Source organism: Saccostrea echinata, unplaced genomic scaffold (assembly GCF_033153115.1).
Source record: "Saccostrea echinata isolate AGI-Se365-2 ecotype Australia unplaced genomic scaffold, CSIRO_AGI_Sech_v1 ptg000009l, whole genome shotgun sequence".
NCBI lineage: Eukaryota > Metazoa > Mollusca > Bivalvia > Ostreida > Ostreidae > Saccostrea > Saccostrea echinata.
The window spans coordinates 29,086,880-29,106,927 of NW_026889758.1; the positions used below are offsets into that span (position 1 = coordinate 29,086,880).

General features: G+C 34.5%; 1 protein-coding gene across 1 annotated transcript in view; it reads left to right on the forward strand.

Annotated features, from left to right (window-relative positions):
• The window catches only part of LOC133182175 (bifunctional glutamate/proline--tRNA ligase-like), a 33,941-nt gene that overhangs the window by 10,981 nt on the left and 2,912 nt on the right, over positions 1 to 20,048 (forward strand). The window contains exons 21-30 of the mRNA XM_061316922.1: positions 614 to 823; positions 913 to 1,116; positions 8,352 to 8,558; positions 15,478 to 15,702; positions 17,422 to 17,609; positions 18,114 to 18,165; positions 18,319 to 18,528; positions 18,768 to 18,920; positions 19,408 to 19,509; positions 19,826 to 19,981. Of these exons, the coding sequence (XP_061172906.1) occupies positions 614 to 823; positions 913 to 1,116; positions 8,352 to 8,558; positions 15,478 to 15,702; positions 17,422 to 17,609; positions 18,114 to 18,165; positions 18,319 to 18,528; positions 18,768 to 18,920; positions 19,408 to 19,509; positions 19,826 to 19,981 (1,707 nt within the window). The remainder of the gene's footprint in view (positions 1 to 613; positions 824 to 912; positions 1,117 to 8,351; positions 8,559 to 15,477; positions 15,703 to 17,421; positions 17,610 to 18,113; positions 18,166 to 18,318; positions 18,529 to 18,767; positions 18,921 to 19,407; positions 19,510 to 19,825; positions 19,982 to 20,048) is intronic.

Sequence of the window (20,048 nt, forward strand, 5' to 3'; positions counted from 1 at the left end):
CTCCTACAGTTTTGATCCAATTTCAATAACACTTGGTACACAAGTAGACTATGCTTAAACACATAAATTTTTTGATTATATGTTTATGAGTTTAACAAACAGTGTTGCTATGTACAGCCTGTATGTAATTTTGTTTTTGATTTCAACGAATGATGTCGCCATGGTTACTAAAAAATAGAAATTTCTTTGAAATTCTTTCAATACACTACTCCTACAGTTTTGGCCCAATATTTTATGACTTGGTACACAGGTAGATTAAACTGAGATACATCATTTTAATATATTGGTTTTAAGATGCTACTCTTCCTAAGTTTTGGTCTGATTAGACTTTTTACACAGACTGTATTAAGATAAAGTTTTTATTATTACAAGAACACACCAGTAAAGCTACAGTCTCATCAGAGACTTTTGGTTTTTTAAAATTATAATAGATAATTTGTATAATTACTGAATATTTCTGGTGTGAAAGATTTCTAGTTGAAACCAATTAATTGTGAAATTTTCAAGATCATTTTAACGTGTTGGCAGTCTGTTTATTCCTATTTGTTTCTAAATCTCCTTATTTGAATAAAAAGTAGTTTGAATTTACTCAAAGTTTTTTTTTAACATAAAGGAACAAGTTGATGCTGAAGTTAAGATTCTTCTTGCTCTAAAGGCAGAGTATAAGTCTGCTTCTGGTTCAGAGTGGAAACCAGACACCAAACCTGTTCATCCGGTTTCTTGTCCACCAGCTTCTAGTTCAATGAATGCTGTGGAACTTAATAACCAGATAACGAAACAGGGCAACTTAGTCAGAGACCTCAAGGCAAAGAAAGCACCTAAGGTACAGGGTTGAGTATTTATCATAAATACATCTACATACATGTAGTTCTTACATCTGAGTTTTATCTTTTGAGAAATCCTTTCTTTTAGAGTGAAATTGATGAAGCAGTGAAAGAGCTGTTGACTCTGAAGGCAGAATATAAAAATGTCTCTGGAAGTGACTGGAAGCCTGGGACTACTCCTCCAGCAAAGATTTCAAGTGGTGGTAGTGGAGCAAATGTCAGCATCATTAACGATAAAATTGTAGCCCAGGGCAACAAAGTCAGGGACATGAAAGCTGCCAAAGCCCCAAAGGTACATTTTGTGTTCTAGCAAATAGAACTTTATACTATTTTTCTAATGATTTATTTTATATGTTTCCTGTTTCAATTTATGTTCAGTTCTAATTTCAAAAAATAGAAATATGTGTATCTTTCAAATTCTTTTTTTTTTAACTCTACAGGACTGTAAATTGTCAAATTTTATATAGAGAGAGTATGTAGTGAATTTCTAATTAGCTAAATGTGTAATTTCTAAGTAGCTGAATGTGTAATTTCTAAGTAGCTGAATGTGTAATTTGCAGAAAGGGTTAAGGGTTAATTATTTTATATAATATGAAGGAAGGGGAGGGACACTTTACCGCTACATTGCAAGAAATAACAACTCGTTACCGCTACTTTTTACCTAGATTTCAGATGTGCATTACCAAGCTGATTTTATCAATAACAAGATGTGTTTGTGAAACACTGATGCCCCCGTATGGCAGCTTATGGCGAAGGTTAAAGTTTCTTCAAATGCAAGTCAAAATCCAGGCCAAAAGATAAAAAATGTTGATACCCAAAGAAAGGTCTTGTCTCGAGGAATACACCTGTGAAATTTGAAAGACCTAGATACAACTGTTCAAAATTTATGGCGAAGGTTAAAGTTTTTTAAAATAAAAGTCAAACGTCAAGGTCAAGGTCAAAGTGGTTGGTATCCAAAGGAAGATCTTGTCACAAGGATTACATATGTGAAGTATGAAAGCCCTAGCACCAACCATTCAAAAGTTATGGCCAAGGTTAAAGTTTTTCAAAAGTAGGTCAAACTCCTAGGTCAAGGTCAAAGGGTCAAAGTGGTTGGTATCCAAAGGAAGGTCTTGTCACAAAGATTACATATGTGAAGTATGAAAGCCCTAGCATCAACCATTCAAAAGTTATGGCCAAGGTTAAAGTTTTTCAAAAGTAGGTCAAACTCCTAGGTCAAGGTCAAAAGGTCAAAGTGGTGGTTGGTATCCAAAGGAAGGTCTTGTCGCAAGGATTACATATGTGAAGTATGAAAGCCCTAGTTCCAACCATTCAAAAGTTATGGCCAAGGTTAAAGTTTTTCAAAAGTAGGTCAAACTCCTAGGTCAAGGTCAAAGGGTCAAAGTGGTTGATATCCAGAGGAAGGTCTTGTCACAAGGAATACACATGTGAAGTTTGAAACCCTAAGCACCAACTGTTCAAAAGTTATGGCCAAGGTTAAAGTTTTTCAAAAGTAGGTCAAACTCCAAGGTCAAAACGTCAAAGTTGTTGGTATCCAAAGGAAGGCCTTATCACAAAGAATACACATGTGAAGTTTGAAACCCCAAGCACCAACTGTTCAGAAGTTATGGCCAAGGTAAAAGTCTCATAAAATTTTGCAAAAGTGGGTCAAACTCCAAGGTCAAGGTCAAAAGGTCAAATATGATGGTACCCAAAGAAAGGTCTTGTCACAAGGAATACACATGTGAAATATGAAAGTCATAGCTCCAACTAATCAAAAGTTATGGGTAAGGTTAAAGTTGACAACAGACAGACAGACAAACAGACAAACGGACAAAGAGACAAACAGACAAACAGATAAACGGACAAACGGACAAACAGACAAACAGATAAACAGACAAACAGACAGACAGGACAAAAACCTTTTGACCTTGACCTTGGAGTTTGACCTACTTTTGAAAAACTTTAACCTTGGCCATAACTTTTGAACAGTTGGTGCTTAGGGTTTCAAACTTCACATGTGTATTCCTTGTGACAAGACTTTCCTCTGGATATCAACCACTTTGACCTTTTGACCTTGACCTAGGAGTTTGACCTACTTTTGAAAAACTTTAACCTTGGCCATAACTTTTGAATGGTTGGAGCTAGGGCTTTCATACTTCACATATGTAATCCTTGCGACAAGACCTTCCTTTGGATATCAACCACCACTTTGACCTTTTGACCTTGACCTAGGAGTTTGACCTACTTTTGAAAAACTTTAACCTTGGCCATAACTTTTGAATGGTTGGAGCTAGGGCTTTCATACTTCACATATGTAATCCTTGCGACAAGACCTTCCTTTGGATACCAACCACCACTTTGACCTTTTGACCTTGACCTAGGAGTTTGACCTACTTTTGAAAAACTTTAACCTTGGCCATAACTTTTGAATGGTTGATGCTAGGGCTTTCATACTTCACATATGTAATCTTTGTGACAAGACCTTCCTTTGGATACCAACCACTTTGACCCTTTGACCTTGACCTAGGAGTTTGACCTACTTTTGAAAAACTTTAACCTTGGCCATAACTTTTGAATGGTTGGTGCTCGGGCTTTCATACTTCACATATGTAATCCTTGTGACAAGATCTTCCTTTGGATACCAACCACTTTGACCTTGACCTTGATGTTTGACTTTTATTTTAAAAACTTTAACCTTCACTATAACTTTTGAACAGTTGTATCTAGGTCTTTCAAATTTCACAGGTGTATTCCTCGAGACAAGACCTTTCTTTGGGTATCAACATTTTTTATCTTTTGGCCTGGATTTTGACTTGCATTTGAAGAAACTTTAACCTTCGCCATAAGCTGCCATATGGGGGCATCAGTGTTTCACAAACACATCTTGTTTTCTAATAACATTTTTTATAGTTGACCAATTAAGTTCAAATTTGGTTTGTTGGTTGAATAGGCAGTAAGACATATTTTGATGCTAAGTTTGGTTCTCTATTTCATCCACTTTGGAGCTGGGGCAGTGGGGTAGATTCCTTAACTTTACATTAGAATGAATGCCAGGGCAAAGAGAGATAACTGCTGAGAATGTTCCAATTGTAAACTGTGAGAGCTGCAATGAGTCCCTTGGGATTAATTAATTCCTCTTGAAGAAAATCGAAAGCATTATCTTTTTATGTGTCACATTGAGATTAATTAACACTGCCTGCAATTTAAGTTTGTTTTGAAGTTAAGGTCAACTCTGAATGATGTTTACATTCTCTGAAATGTGGATTTAAATAATGTTCATTCATGTACTGTATTTTGGTAAAATACAAAATGAGTTATGATTTTATTGAATTCTAAAAACAAGATTTCTTTTTTATTTTAAGCTCTAATGGACAGAGACCAGAAGAGCTTATGCGTTAGTAAGGTGTCCGTCTGTCCGTCCGTCCGTCTGTCTGTCTGTCTGTCAGTCTGTAAATAATTTTTCAAAACGCTACTCCTCCTACAGTTTTGGTCTGATTTCAATATAACTTGGCACACAAGTAGACTACACTAAGATACATAATTTAGTGCATCGGTTTTTGATTTCGATGAACGGTGTTGCTATGGTTACTAAAAATAGAAATTTCTGTGAAATTCCTTTAAAACATTACTCCTCCTACATTTTTGGTCTGATTTCAATATAACTTGGCACACAAGTAGACTACACTAAGATACATAATTTGTTGCATCGGTTTTTGATTTCAATGAACAGTGTTGCCATGGTTTCAAAAATTAGAAATTTCTGTGAAATTCCTTTAAAACGCTACTCCTCCTACAGTTTTGGTCTGATTTCAGTATAACTTGGCACACAAGTATACTACACTAAGATACATAATTTAGTGCATCTGTTTTTGATTTTGATGAACGGTGTTACCATGGTTACTAAAAATAGAAATTTCTGTGAAATTCCTTTAAAACATTACTCCTCTTACAGTTTTGGTCTGATTTCAATATAACTTGGCACACAAGTAGACTACACTAAGATACATAATTTAGTGCATCTGTTTTTGATTTTGATGAATGGTGTTGCCATGGTTACTAAAAATAGAAATTTCTGTGAAATTCCTTTAAAACTTTACTCCTCCTACAGTTTTGGTCTGATTTCAATATAACTTGGCACACAAGTAGACTACACTTAGATACATAATTTAGTACATCGGTTTTTGATTTCGATGAACGGTGTTGCCATAGTTACTAAAAATAGAAATTTCTGTGAAATTCCTTTAAAATGCTACTCCTCCTACAGTTTTGGTCTGATTTTAATATAACTTGGCACACAAGTAGACTACACAAAGATACATAATTCAGTACATCGGTTTTTGTTTTTAATGAACAGTGTTGCCATGGTTACTAAAAATAGAAATTTCTGTAAAATTCCTTTAAAATGCTACTCCTCCTACAGTTCTAATCTGATTTCAATATAACTTGGCACACAGTCAAGTAGACTACACTTAGATACATAATTTAGTGCATCGGTTTTTGTTTTCGATGAGTGTTGCCATGGTTACTAAAAATAAAAATTTCTGTAAAATTCCTTTAAAATGCTACTCCTCCTACAGTTCTAATCTGATTTCAATATAACTTGGCACACAAGTAGACTACACTAAGATACATAATTTAGTGCATCGGTTTTTGATTTCAATGATTAGTGTTGCCATGGTTACTAAAAATAGAAATTTCTGTTAAATTCCTTTAAAATGCTACTCTTCCCACAGTTTTGATCTGATTTCAATATATCTTGGCACACAAATAGACTACACTAAGATGCATAATTCAGTATATCGGTTTTTGTTTTCAATGAACGATGTTGCCATGGTTACTAAAAATAGAAATTTCTGTGAAATTCCTTTAAAATGCTACTCCTCCTACAGTATTTGTTTGATTTCAATATAACTTGGCACACAAGTAGACTACATTAAGATACATAATTCTATTTATTGCTGCATGTTGCAAAGTTTCAAATCCAAGTGCTAGTTTTTCTTTGTTATATGTATATGTACAGACCAGTAGAGCTACAGTCTCATCAGAGACTTCTGATTTTTTTTAAATTAATTTTATTTTATTTTATTTATTTATTTATTTATTTTATTTTATTTTATTTTTTTATTTTATTTTTTTTTTTTTGCTGTTGTATGTAAATTCAAGAATACTATTAATTTTAACAGGTAGTCTGATAATGATCTCATTATATCATTATTGAAAAAGTTCTTATTGTAAACTTAGAAGAAAAGGATGAGAGAGCAGTACAATTAATCCCCTGGGATTGATTATCTTGCCTGGTGCAGAAAATTTTTGAGGCTTATCTGTAGTTGTCATTTTAAGATAAATTAACACCTTCGTCTGCAACTGATGTTTGTTTTAAAGTTAAGGTCAAGCCTGGGTGATATTTGCATTCACTGAAGGCTGGCATTTAATAAAACACATGCTTTATTCTTGTTTAAATATATATTTAATTGAGTTATTATAGATATGATGTTTTTACTGCCTTATGTAAATACAGGGATACTATTTACAGGCTGTTGGATATTTAGGAATTATCTTGAAATTTTATAAATACAGTTGTTGTTGCATATTCTTCTTCATATATTTTTAAATTTTTGTAATCAATTAGAATTCTCATTCTGTAAGCTGCACCCTTATATTTCTACCCTACGACGGGGTCCTTACTGACTGGTCAGTTTTCTAGTTTACTCACAATGTAGTCAAAGTACAATTAAGTGTTTTATTCAATATTATTCATTTAGCCTGTAGTTGAAAGTACAATTATATAGAGTCAGTTGAATAACATGGCATTCATTGAGCAGTTTGTTACAAATCATGGCAGTGCAGGTTAAATTATTGATGAGCCTTATAAATTTCCTATACATAAGACTTTAAAACATTCTAGATGTTAACAAAAACCTGCAAAGCCCCTGCAAAACATGTTGTATTTTATATATGTATGTGCGTAGAGTGCTGGCTACCAGCAGAGACATTTAGCAGTAATGTATACATATAGATGTAGTGGAAATATATATAATTTTGTAGCAGTAATTAGTATCTATTTTGAATATGTATCAGAAATGTAATGCATCTGAAGGAAGTTTTATTATAATGAAGTAGATAAGAATAGATAACACATAGTGTGGTTAAAAAAAAATCCATTGTTAGCTCACCTGAGCTGAAAGCTCAAGTGAGCTTTTCTGATCACCCGTTGTCCGTCCGTCCGTCCGTCTGTCCGTCCGTCTGTAAACTTTTCACATTTTCGACTTCTTCTCAAGAACCACTGGGCCAATTTTAACCAAACTTGGTACAAAGCATCCTTGGGTAAAGGGGCGTTTAAATTGTTAAAATGAAGGGCCAAGTCCCGTTCAAAGGGGAGATAATCAAGAAAATACAAAAATTGGGTGGGGTCATAAAAAAATCTTCTTCTCAAGAACCACTGGGCCAAAAAAGCTGAAACTTATGTGGAAGCATCCTGGGGTAGTGTAGATTCTAAATTGTTCAAATCATGACCCCCGGGGGTAGGGTGGGGCCACAATAAGGAATCCAAGTTTTACATTGAAATATATAGTAAAAATCTTTAAAAATCTACTTCTCAAGAACCACTAGGCCAGAGAAGCTGAAACTTATGTGGAAGCATCCTGAGGTAGTGTAGATTCTAAATTGTTCAAATCATGACCCCCGGGGTAGGGCAGGGCCACAATAGGGAATCCAAGTTTTACATAGAAATATGTAGTAAAAATCTTCTTCTCAAGAACCACTTGGCCAGAAAGGCTGAAACTTATTTGGAAGCATCTTTGGGTAGTGTAGATTCTAAATTGTTCAAATCATGACCCCCGGGGGTAAGGTGGGGCCACAATAAGGAATCCAAATTTTACATTGAAATATATAGTAAAAATCTTTAAAAATCTTCTTCTCAAGAACCACTGGGCCAGAAAAGCTGAAACCAATGTGGAAGCATTCTTGGATAGTGTAGATTCTAAATTGTTCAAATCATGACCCCCGGGGGTAGGGTGGGGCCACAATAGGGAATCCAAGTTTTACATTGAAATATGTAGTAAAAATCTTCTTCTCAAGAACCACTAGGCCAGAAAAGCTGAAACCAATGTGGAAACATTCTTGGGTAGTGTAGATTCTAAATTGTTCAAATCATGACCCTCGGGGGGTAGGGGGGCCACAATAAGTACTATGGGGGGGGGGAGAAATCAGGTGAAAAACAGCAAGGCCAAAGTTACTCAGGTGAGCGCTGTGGCCCATGGGCCTCTTGTCATTATCAGGTGGCCATTAAGACCCATGGGTATGTTTTTTTGTTTTGTTTTGTTTTGTTTTTTTTTTTTGGGGGGGGGGGGGGAGGTGGCTGTGTTGTATCTTTTTGCTTTACCCAAAGATAAAAACTTTCTTCAATTGAAATCTGTTCAACTGTAGAAATACTTTTACTGAATAGAAGGAAAAATATACATGTGGTTTTAATACTGAAATTTTGTTTTGTGATGCTATATTAAGATTTAAAAAAGCTATAATCATGATGTTGATATTTCTACATAGAGTGAAATTGATCCTGCCGTGAAAGAGTTACTACGTCTGAAGGATGAATACAAGGCTGCCACAGGAAAGGATTGGAAACCACAAGCTGCCACACCAGCAACACCACCGCCCAAATCTGGGGGATCTGATAATGAGGCTGATCTGAATAACAAGTTTGTGGCCCAAGGAAACAAAGTCCGAGATCTCAAAGGCCAAAAAGCTGCTAAGGTAACTTCAAGTCATTTTGTTACATTGCTCTATTGTTGTTTAACATTTGAATGTGGTGCATAAGATGTTGTGAACAGTCTGTCAACATTGAATAGAGTAGTGTCTGAATGAGAAATGCGAGTTGCTTGTGTTTTTTTTTTTTTTGAGATTGTTTGGGATTTTAAGGTAATAATTCAATGTAGTAATGGTATGAGGGACAGTAATAGATGCTTTTTTTGGTAACCTGAGTCACTCAGGTGACCTATTGCTATCTGTTTTCATCCATTTTCGTGCAATGTGCCTCGTGTTGGTCGTAAACCTTTGAACATTTTCAGTTTCTTCTCTTGAACTACTGAACCAATTTCAACCAGTTGGTGCCTCTCCCAAAATTGTAAAATTTGTGGCCCCAGGGTTGGGGCTTCTGGTGGGGGAGGGTGATCTATTGATTATATAGTGATATTGCATTTTTTCTTTGAAAATCCTCTTCTCTGCTCCTGGGTGTTCAGAAAATAAACCAAGTGTGTGACTATGATGTGCAATAATGCCTCTTCCAAATTTGTGAAATTCATGGCCCATGGGTCAGGTGTTCTTGGGGGAGGGGGCTCCATTGATTATATAATGAAAATGCATTTATTCTTTGAAAATTTTCTCTGCTCCTTGATATTTAGCAGATAAACTAAGTGCATGGTTATGATGAACAAGGGTGCTTCTTCTAAAATTGTAAATTTTATGGCCCGTAGGTCAGTTGTGGTGATGGGGGGGGGGGGACTCTATTGATTATAATAAGAAAATGCATTCATTTTTTGAAAAACTTCCTCTCTGTTCTGGTAATTTAGCAGATTAACTAAGTGCATAGCAATGATGAGCAAAGGTGCTTCTTCCAAAAATTTTAACTTCATGGCCCCTGGGTCAGGGGTTCTGGTGACAGGGCATGGCTCTGTAGATAAGATAATTTATATTCTTCAAAATCTTCTTCTCTGCCCCTGGGTATTTAGCATATAAACTAAATGCATGGTTATGATGAGCAAGGACAACTCTTCCAAAATTATGAAATTTACAGCCCCTGGGTCAGGGGTTTTGGTGTATGGATTGGGCTCTGTTGAATTTATAGTGAAAATGCATTATTTCTTTGAAAATCTCCTCTGCTTCTAGACATCTAGGAGGCAAACAGAGTACAAAAGTTTTAATAAACAAGGATATTTTAAACCAGATTTTTAGCTCTACTGGTCAGAGACCAGAAGAGCTTATGTGATAGTAAGGTGTCCATCGTCCGTCCGTCTGTCTGTTTAGCTGTCTGTCTTTCTGTCTGTAAACAATTTTTCAAAACACTACTCCTCCTACAGTTTTGTTCTGATATCAATATAACTTGGCACACAAGTAGACTTTACTAAGATACATAAGTAAATGCATCGGTTTTTGATTTCGATAAACGGTGTTGCCATGGTTACTAAAAATAGAAATTTCTATGAAATTCCTTTAAAATGCTACTCCTCCTACAGTTTTGGTCTGATTTCAATATAACTTGGCACACAAGTAGACAACACTAAGATACATAATTTAGTACATCGGTTTTTTATTTTGATGAACGGTGTTGTCATGGTTACTAAAAATAGAAATTTCTGTGAAATTCCTTTAAACATTACTCCTCCTATAGTTTTGGTCTGATTTCAATATAACTTGGCACACAAGTAGACTACACTTAGATACATAATTCAGTGCATCGGTTTTTGATTTCGATGAACATTGTTGCCATGGTTACTAAAAATAGAAATTTCTGTGAAATTCCTTTAAAAACGCTACTCCTCCTACAGTTTTGGTCTGATTTCAATATTACTTGGCACACAAGTAGACTACATTAAGATACATACAGTGTAATTCTATTTATTGCTGCATGTTGCAAAGTTTCAAATCCAAGTGCTACTTTTTCTCTGTTACATTTATATGTATAGACCAGTAGAGCTACAGTCTCATCAGAGACTTCTGGTTTGATATTTTCATGAGTGCGAAGTGCTTCGCACTCATGAAAATATTAAAAAAGTCCTGTCCCACTCGTTAAATAAATTCCAACATTGAATATCCTCTATTTATCTAGATCCTGAGTACTGGTACTCTGAATTTTTGTCCATTTCGGCTTTCAATTTTAGTTCCATGCACTTCTTTAACAAATGTCTTATAAAAAATTCTGTGTAGTCCAAATACTGTCTATTCTGTAATCTGAACAGCCATATTGGTCCCAACTGCTCATAATTAATAGTAATTATTTCCCCTAAATTGGCCACACAATATTAACTGAGTCATTTCAATGCAATTATCACCTTTTGTGATATACATGTATATATGCCAATGTGTGTTTACATAAGTGCCATGGTACTAACTAAAATCCTGTGGTGACACAGCCCACATGAATAAATATTAAGGTTTAGTTAAAGTAAATCTAAAAAAAAAAATACTTACACATTTAACAAGCTTTTAACTCCATATCACACACTATAACATAAAATCAGTGACAATTTACAAATCAAAATATAAATTGGGATTGAAACTCAAAGGTCAGATTTCAAAATGGTGTTGTAATATTTGAGGGAAAATGTAAATGTTAACATAAAAATTTAAATGTCAATTCAATAATTATCAAATCGTAGGAAATATATTTCAAATATTTTTCTGCATTGTCAGTGGCATAGCTAGGCAAAAAATGAAGTGCATGCATGAAGTGGCAGGGAGGATGGGGGCCCCCCTGAGGCCTCCAGTGGGTCCAGGGCAAAGCCCTGTTGGGGGCTCAGGGGTGAAGCCCCTGGAAGCTTCTAGATTCTGAAGATTTAAACACTAATAAAATCATAAAAGAGATTAAAGAAAATATGTACTTTTAGAATTAGACATGCATGTATACAACAAGAGAGCACAAATAATAGAAGAGTGTGTATTAAATTTTATTCAAATTCTTTTAACTTTAAAATAGGGCTATCTTAGTTTATAAGTATCTTTGAACCTAATTATTAGATTTATGGCCTGTATAAATTTTAAATGTTTTGGCAATGTTTTTGCTGAAGTTAGGAAAGGTAACAAAAGTTAAAAAAAAAAAAAGAAAAGAAAGAACTTTAATTGGACTTGTGTGTTCTTGACCATAAAGTGGACAAATTTTAACTATATGGGTAACCAAAGGTAATACTAGTAATTGAAATAAAGAAATCGCCTAGCAAAATCTAATTCAAGGTACATGGTGTTTTTTTTATGGAGGGGGGGGGGATTATTTTTTTTCAATTTCTTACTTCACTCAACTTTAAAAATTCATTATATTTAAGGGGGAAAAAATCTGTTAACTATTCAAGAATAGCTGCCTTTGCAATTTTAATTTTGCAGTCATACTTGAATATTTTTCAGGATATAATAAAATTGCATAATCACAGAATTGTAGTCATTTGCAGATTATTTTGAGAATATAGAACAAGCAAAAATTTAAGGTTTTTAACTGCAAATTATCACAAAGTTAACTATGTTTTGATTTTTACATTTTTAGCTCACCTGAGCTGAAAGCTCAAGTGAGCTTTTCTGATCACCTGTTGTCCGTCCGTCTGTCCGTCCGTCTGTAAACTTTTCACATTTTCAACTTCTTCTCAAGAACCACTGGGCCAATTTTAACCAAACTTGGTACAAAGTATCCTTGGGGGAAGGGGAGTTTAAATTGTTAAAATAAAGGGCCAAGTCCTCTTACAAGGGGAGATAATCAAGAAAAGACAAAAATAGGGTGGGGTCATAAAAAAATCTTCTTCTCAAGAACCACTGAGCCAGAAAAACTGAAACTTATGTGGAAGCATCCTGGGGTAGTGTAGATTCTAAATTGTTAAAATCATGACCCCTGGGGGTAGGGCGAGGCCACAATAGGGAATCCAAGTTTTACATTGAAATATATAGGAAAAATCTTTAAAAATCTTCTTCTCAAGAACCATTGAGCCAGAAAAGCTGAAACTTATGTGGAAGCATCCTGGGGTAGTGTAAATTCTAAATTGTTAAAATCATTACCCCCGGGGGTAGGGCGAGGCCACAATAGGGAATCCAAGTCTTACATTGAAATATGTAGGAGAAATCTTTAAAAATCCTCTTCTCAAGAACCACTGGGCCAGAAAAGCTGAAACTTATGTGGAAGCATCCTGGGGTAGTGTAGATTCTAAATTGTTCAAATCATGACCCCCCGGGGTAGGGCGGGGCCACAATAGGGAATCCAAGTTTTACATTGAAATATATAGGAAAAATCTTTAAAAATCTTCTTTTCAAGAACCACTGAGCCAGAAAAGCTGAAACTTATGTGGAAACATCCTCAAGTAGTGTACACTCTAAATTGTTCAAATCATGACCCCGGGGATAGGGGGGGGGCACAATAGGGAATCCCAAGTTTTACATTGAAATATATAGGAAAAATCTTTAAAAATCTTCTCAAGAACCACTGGACCAGAAAAACTGAAACTTATGTGGAAGCATCCTGGGGTAGTGTAGATTCTAAATTGTTCAAATCATGGCCCCTGGGGGTAGGGCGGGGCCACAATAGGTCAATAGGTATTACAAGGGGGGAAGTCTGGTAATGAACAGCATGGCCAAAGTTACTCAGGTGAGCGATGTGGCCCATGGGCCTCTTGTTTACATCATGTAAGGGTTAAATACCTTTACTTTATTTACTTTTTTTGACAAAATAATGTGCACGCTCGATCGAGCATACAAGCATACATGGTAGCTATGCCACTGATTGTTCCTGCACTCTAGATTCTGTCTAATCCAGCCAATTTTTATGGAACCAGTGGTATCCAGTTTGGACAAATTACACTGTATAGGGAAAAAGTCTTTAAGAATCTTCTCAACAGCAAAGCCATGATTAGTCCTATTAATATGGAAAGATCTTCAGGTAGTGTTGATTCAGGTTTGTTCAGATCATGACATTTGGGGGTAAGGTGGGGTCACAACAGGGAATTAAAGTTTTACATAGGTATATATAGGAGAAAAAATCTGCTGATGAAAAACAGCAGGGCTATTTTGACTCTGGTGAGCATTGTGGCCCATGTGCTTCTTCAAGCTCCTATGCAGAGTTATCGTATGAGCCGATGGTAGAGAGTGGGGCTTCTTGTTTTATAGCCCAGCAACCAAACTGCTGAGTGTCATGTCTCGATCATTAAGATGACAAATGCAAAAGTTTTGTTCGGTGTTATTATTATTTTTACATAAAATAAAATTCTTTAAAAATATCAATATATGCCTTGTGTATTTATTCATTAACCTTAAAAAGCAGTGATTGCAGAGCTACTAAATTATTTTAAGGCATATTTGATATTTTTAAAGAATTTTATTTTTATGTAAAAATAACTGGATCTACTAATCAGGTGATTTAGTTTTTAAAGATAATTTTTTATTGCATTTGGGTCAAATCACAGGGACTTGAGACAATCTTAGCAAAATCGGGTATACAGTATAATAGGGGATAATAATCCCCTATTATACTATATACCCGATTTTGCTAAGATTGTCTCAAGTCCCAATGGGGTTAAATAGCCAGCAGTGGTACCTCCGAAATTGCTAGCTCTGTATTATGAGGAAGTGGAAGTAGGTCAAATAGTGTAAAAATAACAACGCCACGTGTATTGAGTGAAGCACACAGGTAACTTTTGTGCCTAAATTTAAAGGAACACTATTCATTAAGGTAATCAGTCTCACAAAGTTTATTAAGCTGTACAACTATTCCATTTTTCTGCTGCTTTATTTGGAGTGCATGCGTGCACTTGCATACATGTAAACAGTGGTCTCATTTCATTTGTTTACCGGTAATTTAACATTCTATTCCAGCTGTCTTTGGCTTTTATATAGTATAAAACGTTTTTGTTTTGCTTTATTTTACTTTCTATCGTAAAATTTAGAGATCAGTTTCAGTTATGTCGATGACCAAGTACTGTAATTGATTTCAGTGTCGAGTCTCATCCCAACATAGGCCTATTGCATCATCATAACGTGTACCTATTACCACTCGTTGCATTATTATAACACTTACAATTTATATCTAGATTAATGTGTGTGTTTGAGTCAAATTATTAGTCATATATGATCAACAAACTGTCAGGTAAAAACGCTGGAACATGGTTATAGAAAATTCTTGCTTTAGTCTATTTAATTAATGCACTTTTTCAGACAACTTTAAACAAATTAGATCATTAAAAATCAACTTTTTTTTACATGAGACATGATGAGTGTAATTTTTGAAAACAAAATATCGTAGTCCATAAAGCAGATAAATAGTTTGGTTGATCTTATTGAAGGAAATCCCTGTAAAAAATGTGATAAAATGATTTTGAAATTACAAATTTAAATTGAAATTGGGAAAATTACTGACATTTTTGGCATATTGAGAAAATAAAATGCATTTTGGTTTTCTGGTGTTTTGTTTTCAGCTTTATTGTAACTAATGACAATTGGGGGAAAAATATACCACCATTTTAGAGCTGGGGGATGAAGGGTTCTTGTTTTGCACTGGGAAGGGGCCATTCAATAGCTCCAATTATAGACAGTTGAGAGTGCTGAAAACTGATATAAAACAAGAGAGTGTCTAGTTTTTTTTTTTAGTTAATGGGGATATTTATATACTTGGGAGCATACAAGATTATATACATTAATTTGCATAAATGGTTGAATCTGCATACGAAAATTTCCATGTACTCCCCCATAAATTCCAAATCCCAGACAGTTATATTTTGGTATTTTAAAAATTCTTGAGCGAATAGAAATATTACTCATGCAAATATACACATATTAAGCACAAAGCATTGGGCTAATTACAGAATTGTACACCTGACCTTGCATAGCATGTACAATGTATATATCCATCATGTCTATACGGGTTATCACTATACCTTAACATCAGTAAATATCAATAATTTTATATATATATAGGTGATTTTTTTTTCAGGATACAGTCACTGCAGAGGTACAGATATTACTGCAATTGAAGGCAGAGTACAAAACTGCTACAGGAAAAGATTGGACACCAGCCCCTGCTGGAACCACCCCTCAGAAAACAGAACCAGTTTCAAAGGCCATGGCAAGTGAAGGCACTGAGGCAGAGAGTCTGAAAAAGAAGATAGATGAGCAGGGAGAGAAAGTGCGGCAACTAAAGGCTTCCAAGGCCCCAGAGGTAAAGTCAGAGGATTAGTTTCTGTATAGATCCTCTTAATAAGAGTCATTGTTTTTTTATTATACACCCGTCTTAAGACGGGACGTATTATGTTATAGCCTTCATGTCCGTCTGTCTGTTAGCTTTTTCGTGTTCGGCTCATAACTTTAATACTATTAGACCTAGAATTATCAAACTTTGTCAGCTGATATGTCTTGGGTAGAAGGTGTGTCGTGCATCAAAAGTAGGTCACTCTGACCTTTAATTAAGATGCTATGGACAAATATGGAAAAATCCTGTCCGGCTGATAACTAGAAAACTATTAGACTTAGAATCATCAAACTTGGCCAATTTATGCATCTTAGGTAGAAAGTGTGTCGCGACCTATTTCAAGGTCACTGTGACCTTTAATTTAGTGAAATTTTTAAAAAAAACCTGTGTCTCTATACTGTTAAGTTACACAGTTCCCAAAAATGTAAGAATGTTGCAGTATCCTTATTAAAAAAATGTTAAATCAAGAAAATACTTATTCTTTTTTCATTATATACTTTACAGCAATCTATAACAAATGTAATGTTATAACAGAAATTCCACCTCTCCCATGGGTGTAATCATCAACCACTGGTCAGAGAGAATTTTGATAACAGAAAATTACATGTCAAATTAGAGAGGAATTAATGAGTTTAGTGTGAGGAACTAACCTGTAGAGCATCTCTGATCAAGCAGGTGTTATCTATATCTCCTGGGAATTGGGTAAAGGAATCAGCCTTGGACTAAATGAATTTTTTGGCTAGCCTTTTAACTTTTAAAATGAATTTGGTGAAAAGTAATTAAACTAACTTGATATTGTATAATAAACTAATTTGATATTATATAATATATGGGGGGGATATTTACACAAGTTTTTTTCTTTTTAAAAATCTTTGTAACAAGTTAAAAAAAATCTCTGTTTTCAACGGAATGACATAAATATGCATTTTTATTACAATACAGACTATTAAAGCAGATAGTGAAGATCCATTCATCCCTTGGGAGTAATGAATGGACATGCATCCAGTTAAAGATTATAATTAATGAGTTCAATGTATAGGAAAGCTAGCTGTCTCAATCATTTCTGTTAGAGCATCTCTGATCAAGCAGCTCTTATCTGTATCCTTTGGGAATTAGACAGAAAAACTGCTTGTCAGTTTATAGCATATGTCATTTGATGGCCAGCCTTTTATTTTCAAAATTAATTTGGTATAGATTAAATTGTTTAGACTATTTTGATATTGTTTAATATGAAATTTTTATTTAATTTTTTGAAAATATCAAATAAATATGAAAAAAAAGGGGGGGGGGGCTGCAGATGGGCATTTGTCAAGGTCTAACACAACCAGTTGAGAAATTTATTATAATTAGTGCCTGCACTACAGGAAATGTATAAACATCAAATATTATAAGGAATGGAAATCTTTGAATTAAGGTTGACATGATTTTCTTGCACCCTAAACTGTTTATGATAATTGAACAATATTTGACGGGCGTATCATGCTGTGGAGGGGCACTTTATTATTTTTTTTTATAGGTATGGTTTAGTGTAAACATCTTAGTATTTCAGACAAAATATATAGTGTTGTATGACAAGAATGGAAATGTGTAGAACACTTCAATTAACAGATTGCAGTATTTCCACATTAATTGTACATTGTATACTACTGTATGTATACTGTCAAATTTTCTCTATTACATGTACAACAGACTGAAGTTAAGAAAGAAGTTGAAACCCTTTTGAGCTTAAAGACTCAGTACAAAGATCTAACTGGAGAGGATCTATCAGGAGGTGGACGAAAAGACAAAAAGGATAAGAAGAAGGACAAGAAAGTCCCAGAAAAGAAAGAGGGAGATAAACCAAAGGATGACAAAGGAGACCATAAGAAGGTCACAAGGTGGGGTTATGGAAGGGTCAAGACTGATGATCAGCGATTATTTGGATTTATATTCCTGAAAATAACACAAACTTAAAGTCATATATGGCGTATTTTTTATAAGTTCAGGCTAACTAAAATTAAAATGATCTTTCTATTTGTTTTATTACTTTATATAAAGATAGGACTTTCGTATGTAAATTACACAATTTAAATCAATCATGTTTCATAGATATTAAAAATTTAAAACAATAACTGATTTATTTACCGAGTCCGCATTTAAGTTAACAGACAGTTTAAAATCATTTTAACTATGGAAACATGAGATTATTCAAGTTCAAAATCAGTGAAAATTTTAATTGTTAATAACATATATCATGTTTATCTACACTTAATCTCGTATTTCTAATTTTTAGCTCAGATGTGGCATATACACATGTAGCTTTAACTGAAAATATTTACATAAGTTGATATTGCTAATAAGAAAAAAGAATCTTGATAAGATTTATTGTATATTTTTTGTAGACTTGGTCTTGAAGCAAAGAAAGAGGAAAATCTGTCTGACTGGTATTCTCAGGTAAGTTAACTGTTACAGACATTTCATTCAACATACATGTTTAATTTTTTCTCTGTTTTATGCATGGTATAATCCCTTTTTCTAAAAAGGTTTTATGCAGTTTTGAATGTTAAATTCTTTTTATTTGACTCTAAAAGTTCTTTTCTTTAATAGATCATTACAAAGGCTGAGTTAATTGAGTATTATGATGTTAGTGGCTGTTACATTCTCCGCCCCTGGTCATACTCTATTTGGGAGAGCATCAAAGAATTTTTTGACAGAGAAATCAAGAAGATAGGTGTTGAAAATGCATATTTCCCCATGTTTGTTTCACATCAAGCACTGGAGCGAGAAAAGACTCATATCGCAGATTTTGCACCAGAGGTATTGTAATAGAAGAATTTAACTTATATTTTCAATGATTTGTAAAATGAAAAATTAGTTTTTTAAGTCAATTTATTGACATCACCATGCTGCTATACAGTCAAGATAAAAAGACAAATGACACACAATAGAAAACTTAATTATAATTTAATGGCTACAGCATGCATGACAAAGTCACTTGATTCTAAATATGTATACATGTAGTACTAGGTGGATTTATTGCTCAATATTTTCTGTAGGTGGCCTGGGTAACAAAATCGGGGAAATCAGATTTAGCGGTACCCATTGCCATCCGTCCTACCAGTGAAACTGTGATGTATCCATCTTATGCCAAGTGGATCAAGTCCCATAGAGATCTTCCACTAAGACTAAACCAATGGTGTAATGTTGTGGTAAGTATCTTAGAGATATCCCTAAAGCTTGTACCAGTAGTGTGATGAAGTGGTTAGTCACAGGTTAGTCCTATATAGAGATACCAAGTTAACCAATGGTGAATGTAAGGTCTATAGTAAGGTATTATACAATACCATTAACATTTAACCAACTGAACAGTATTGTGTTGAATTCCTTTAAGACTGAACCAGTATTGAAATGGGATGAAAGTCTTGTATCCTAGATATTTCCTTGATTACGAATCAGTTTGAATTCCTGACAGTCATAGCATAATGTCAGCAACTCAAATTAGGGTTTTAAGAACCTGTTTGTTTTGAATACCACATCATACATGTATTTATCTCTTGTCTGTATAAACACATCTACAAGTTCAAATACAGTACATAAGGAAAAATTGTTGGAAATGAGTGGTAAGATCCCAGATTCTGTTAGTATAGTACATGTATTTTAATTTCTGTTTAATATGGTGAATATTTTTATCAACAGAGATGGGAATTTAAACACCCACAGCCCTTCCTTAGGACTAGAGAGTTTCTTTGGCAGGAGGGACACACTGCATTTGCCACAGCCCAGGAGGCAGAGGAGGAGGTGGGCAAACAAAATCTGTCCTCATGAAAAAATAAACTGGTTCCAGAGATTTTTTTTCATCTGAACAGATTGTCTATTTTAATGGAAGAGAAGGATTGACTTAAACATTTTACAATGTGGCAGTAAAGTATCCATAAATAAAAAGAAATGTTACATGTACATGTATTTTATATGCATGAATGAAGTCATTTCATTGAAGCGTATCATTGAATTTTGTCATCAGAGTGCTAGTTGAGTACTGAAAATAGATGAAAGTTTTGCATGAGAGCTTTAGTATGGTTTGGTATAAATGATCCAATTGTACTGTGCCTTTCAGGTATACATTATACTTGAGTTGTATGCCAGAGTTTATGAAGAATTGTTAGCTATCCCAGTAGTCCGAGGCAGGAAGACTGAAGCAGAAAAATTTGCTGGAGGAGACTTTACAACAACAGTGGAGGCCTATATCTCAGCAAGTGGAAGAGCTATACAGGTAAAAAGCTACTTTTCTGTTTGATCAAGTGTCATGGATATACTGTGTACAGGGAAATATTCACTCA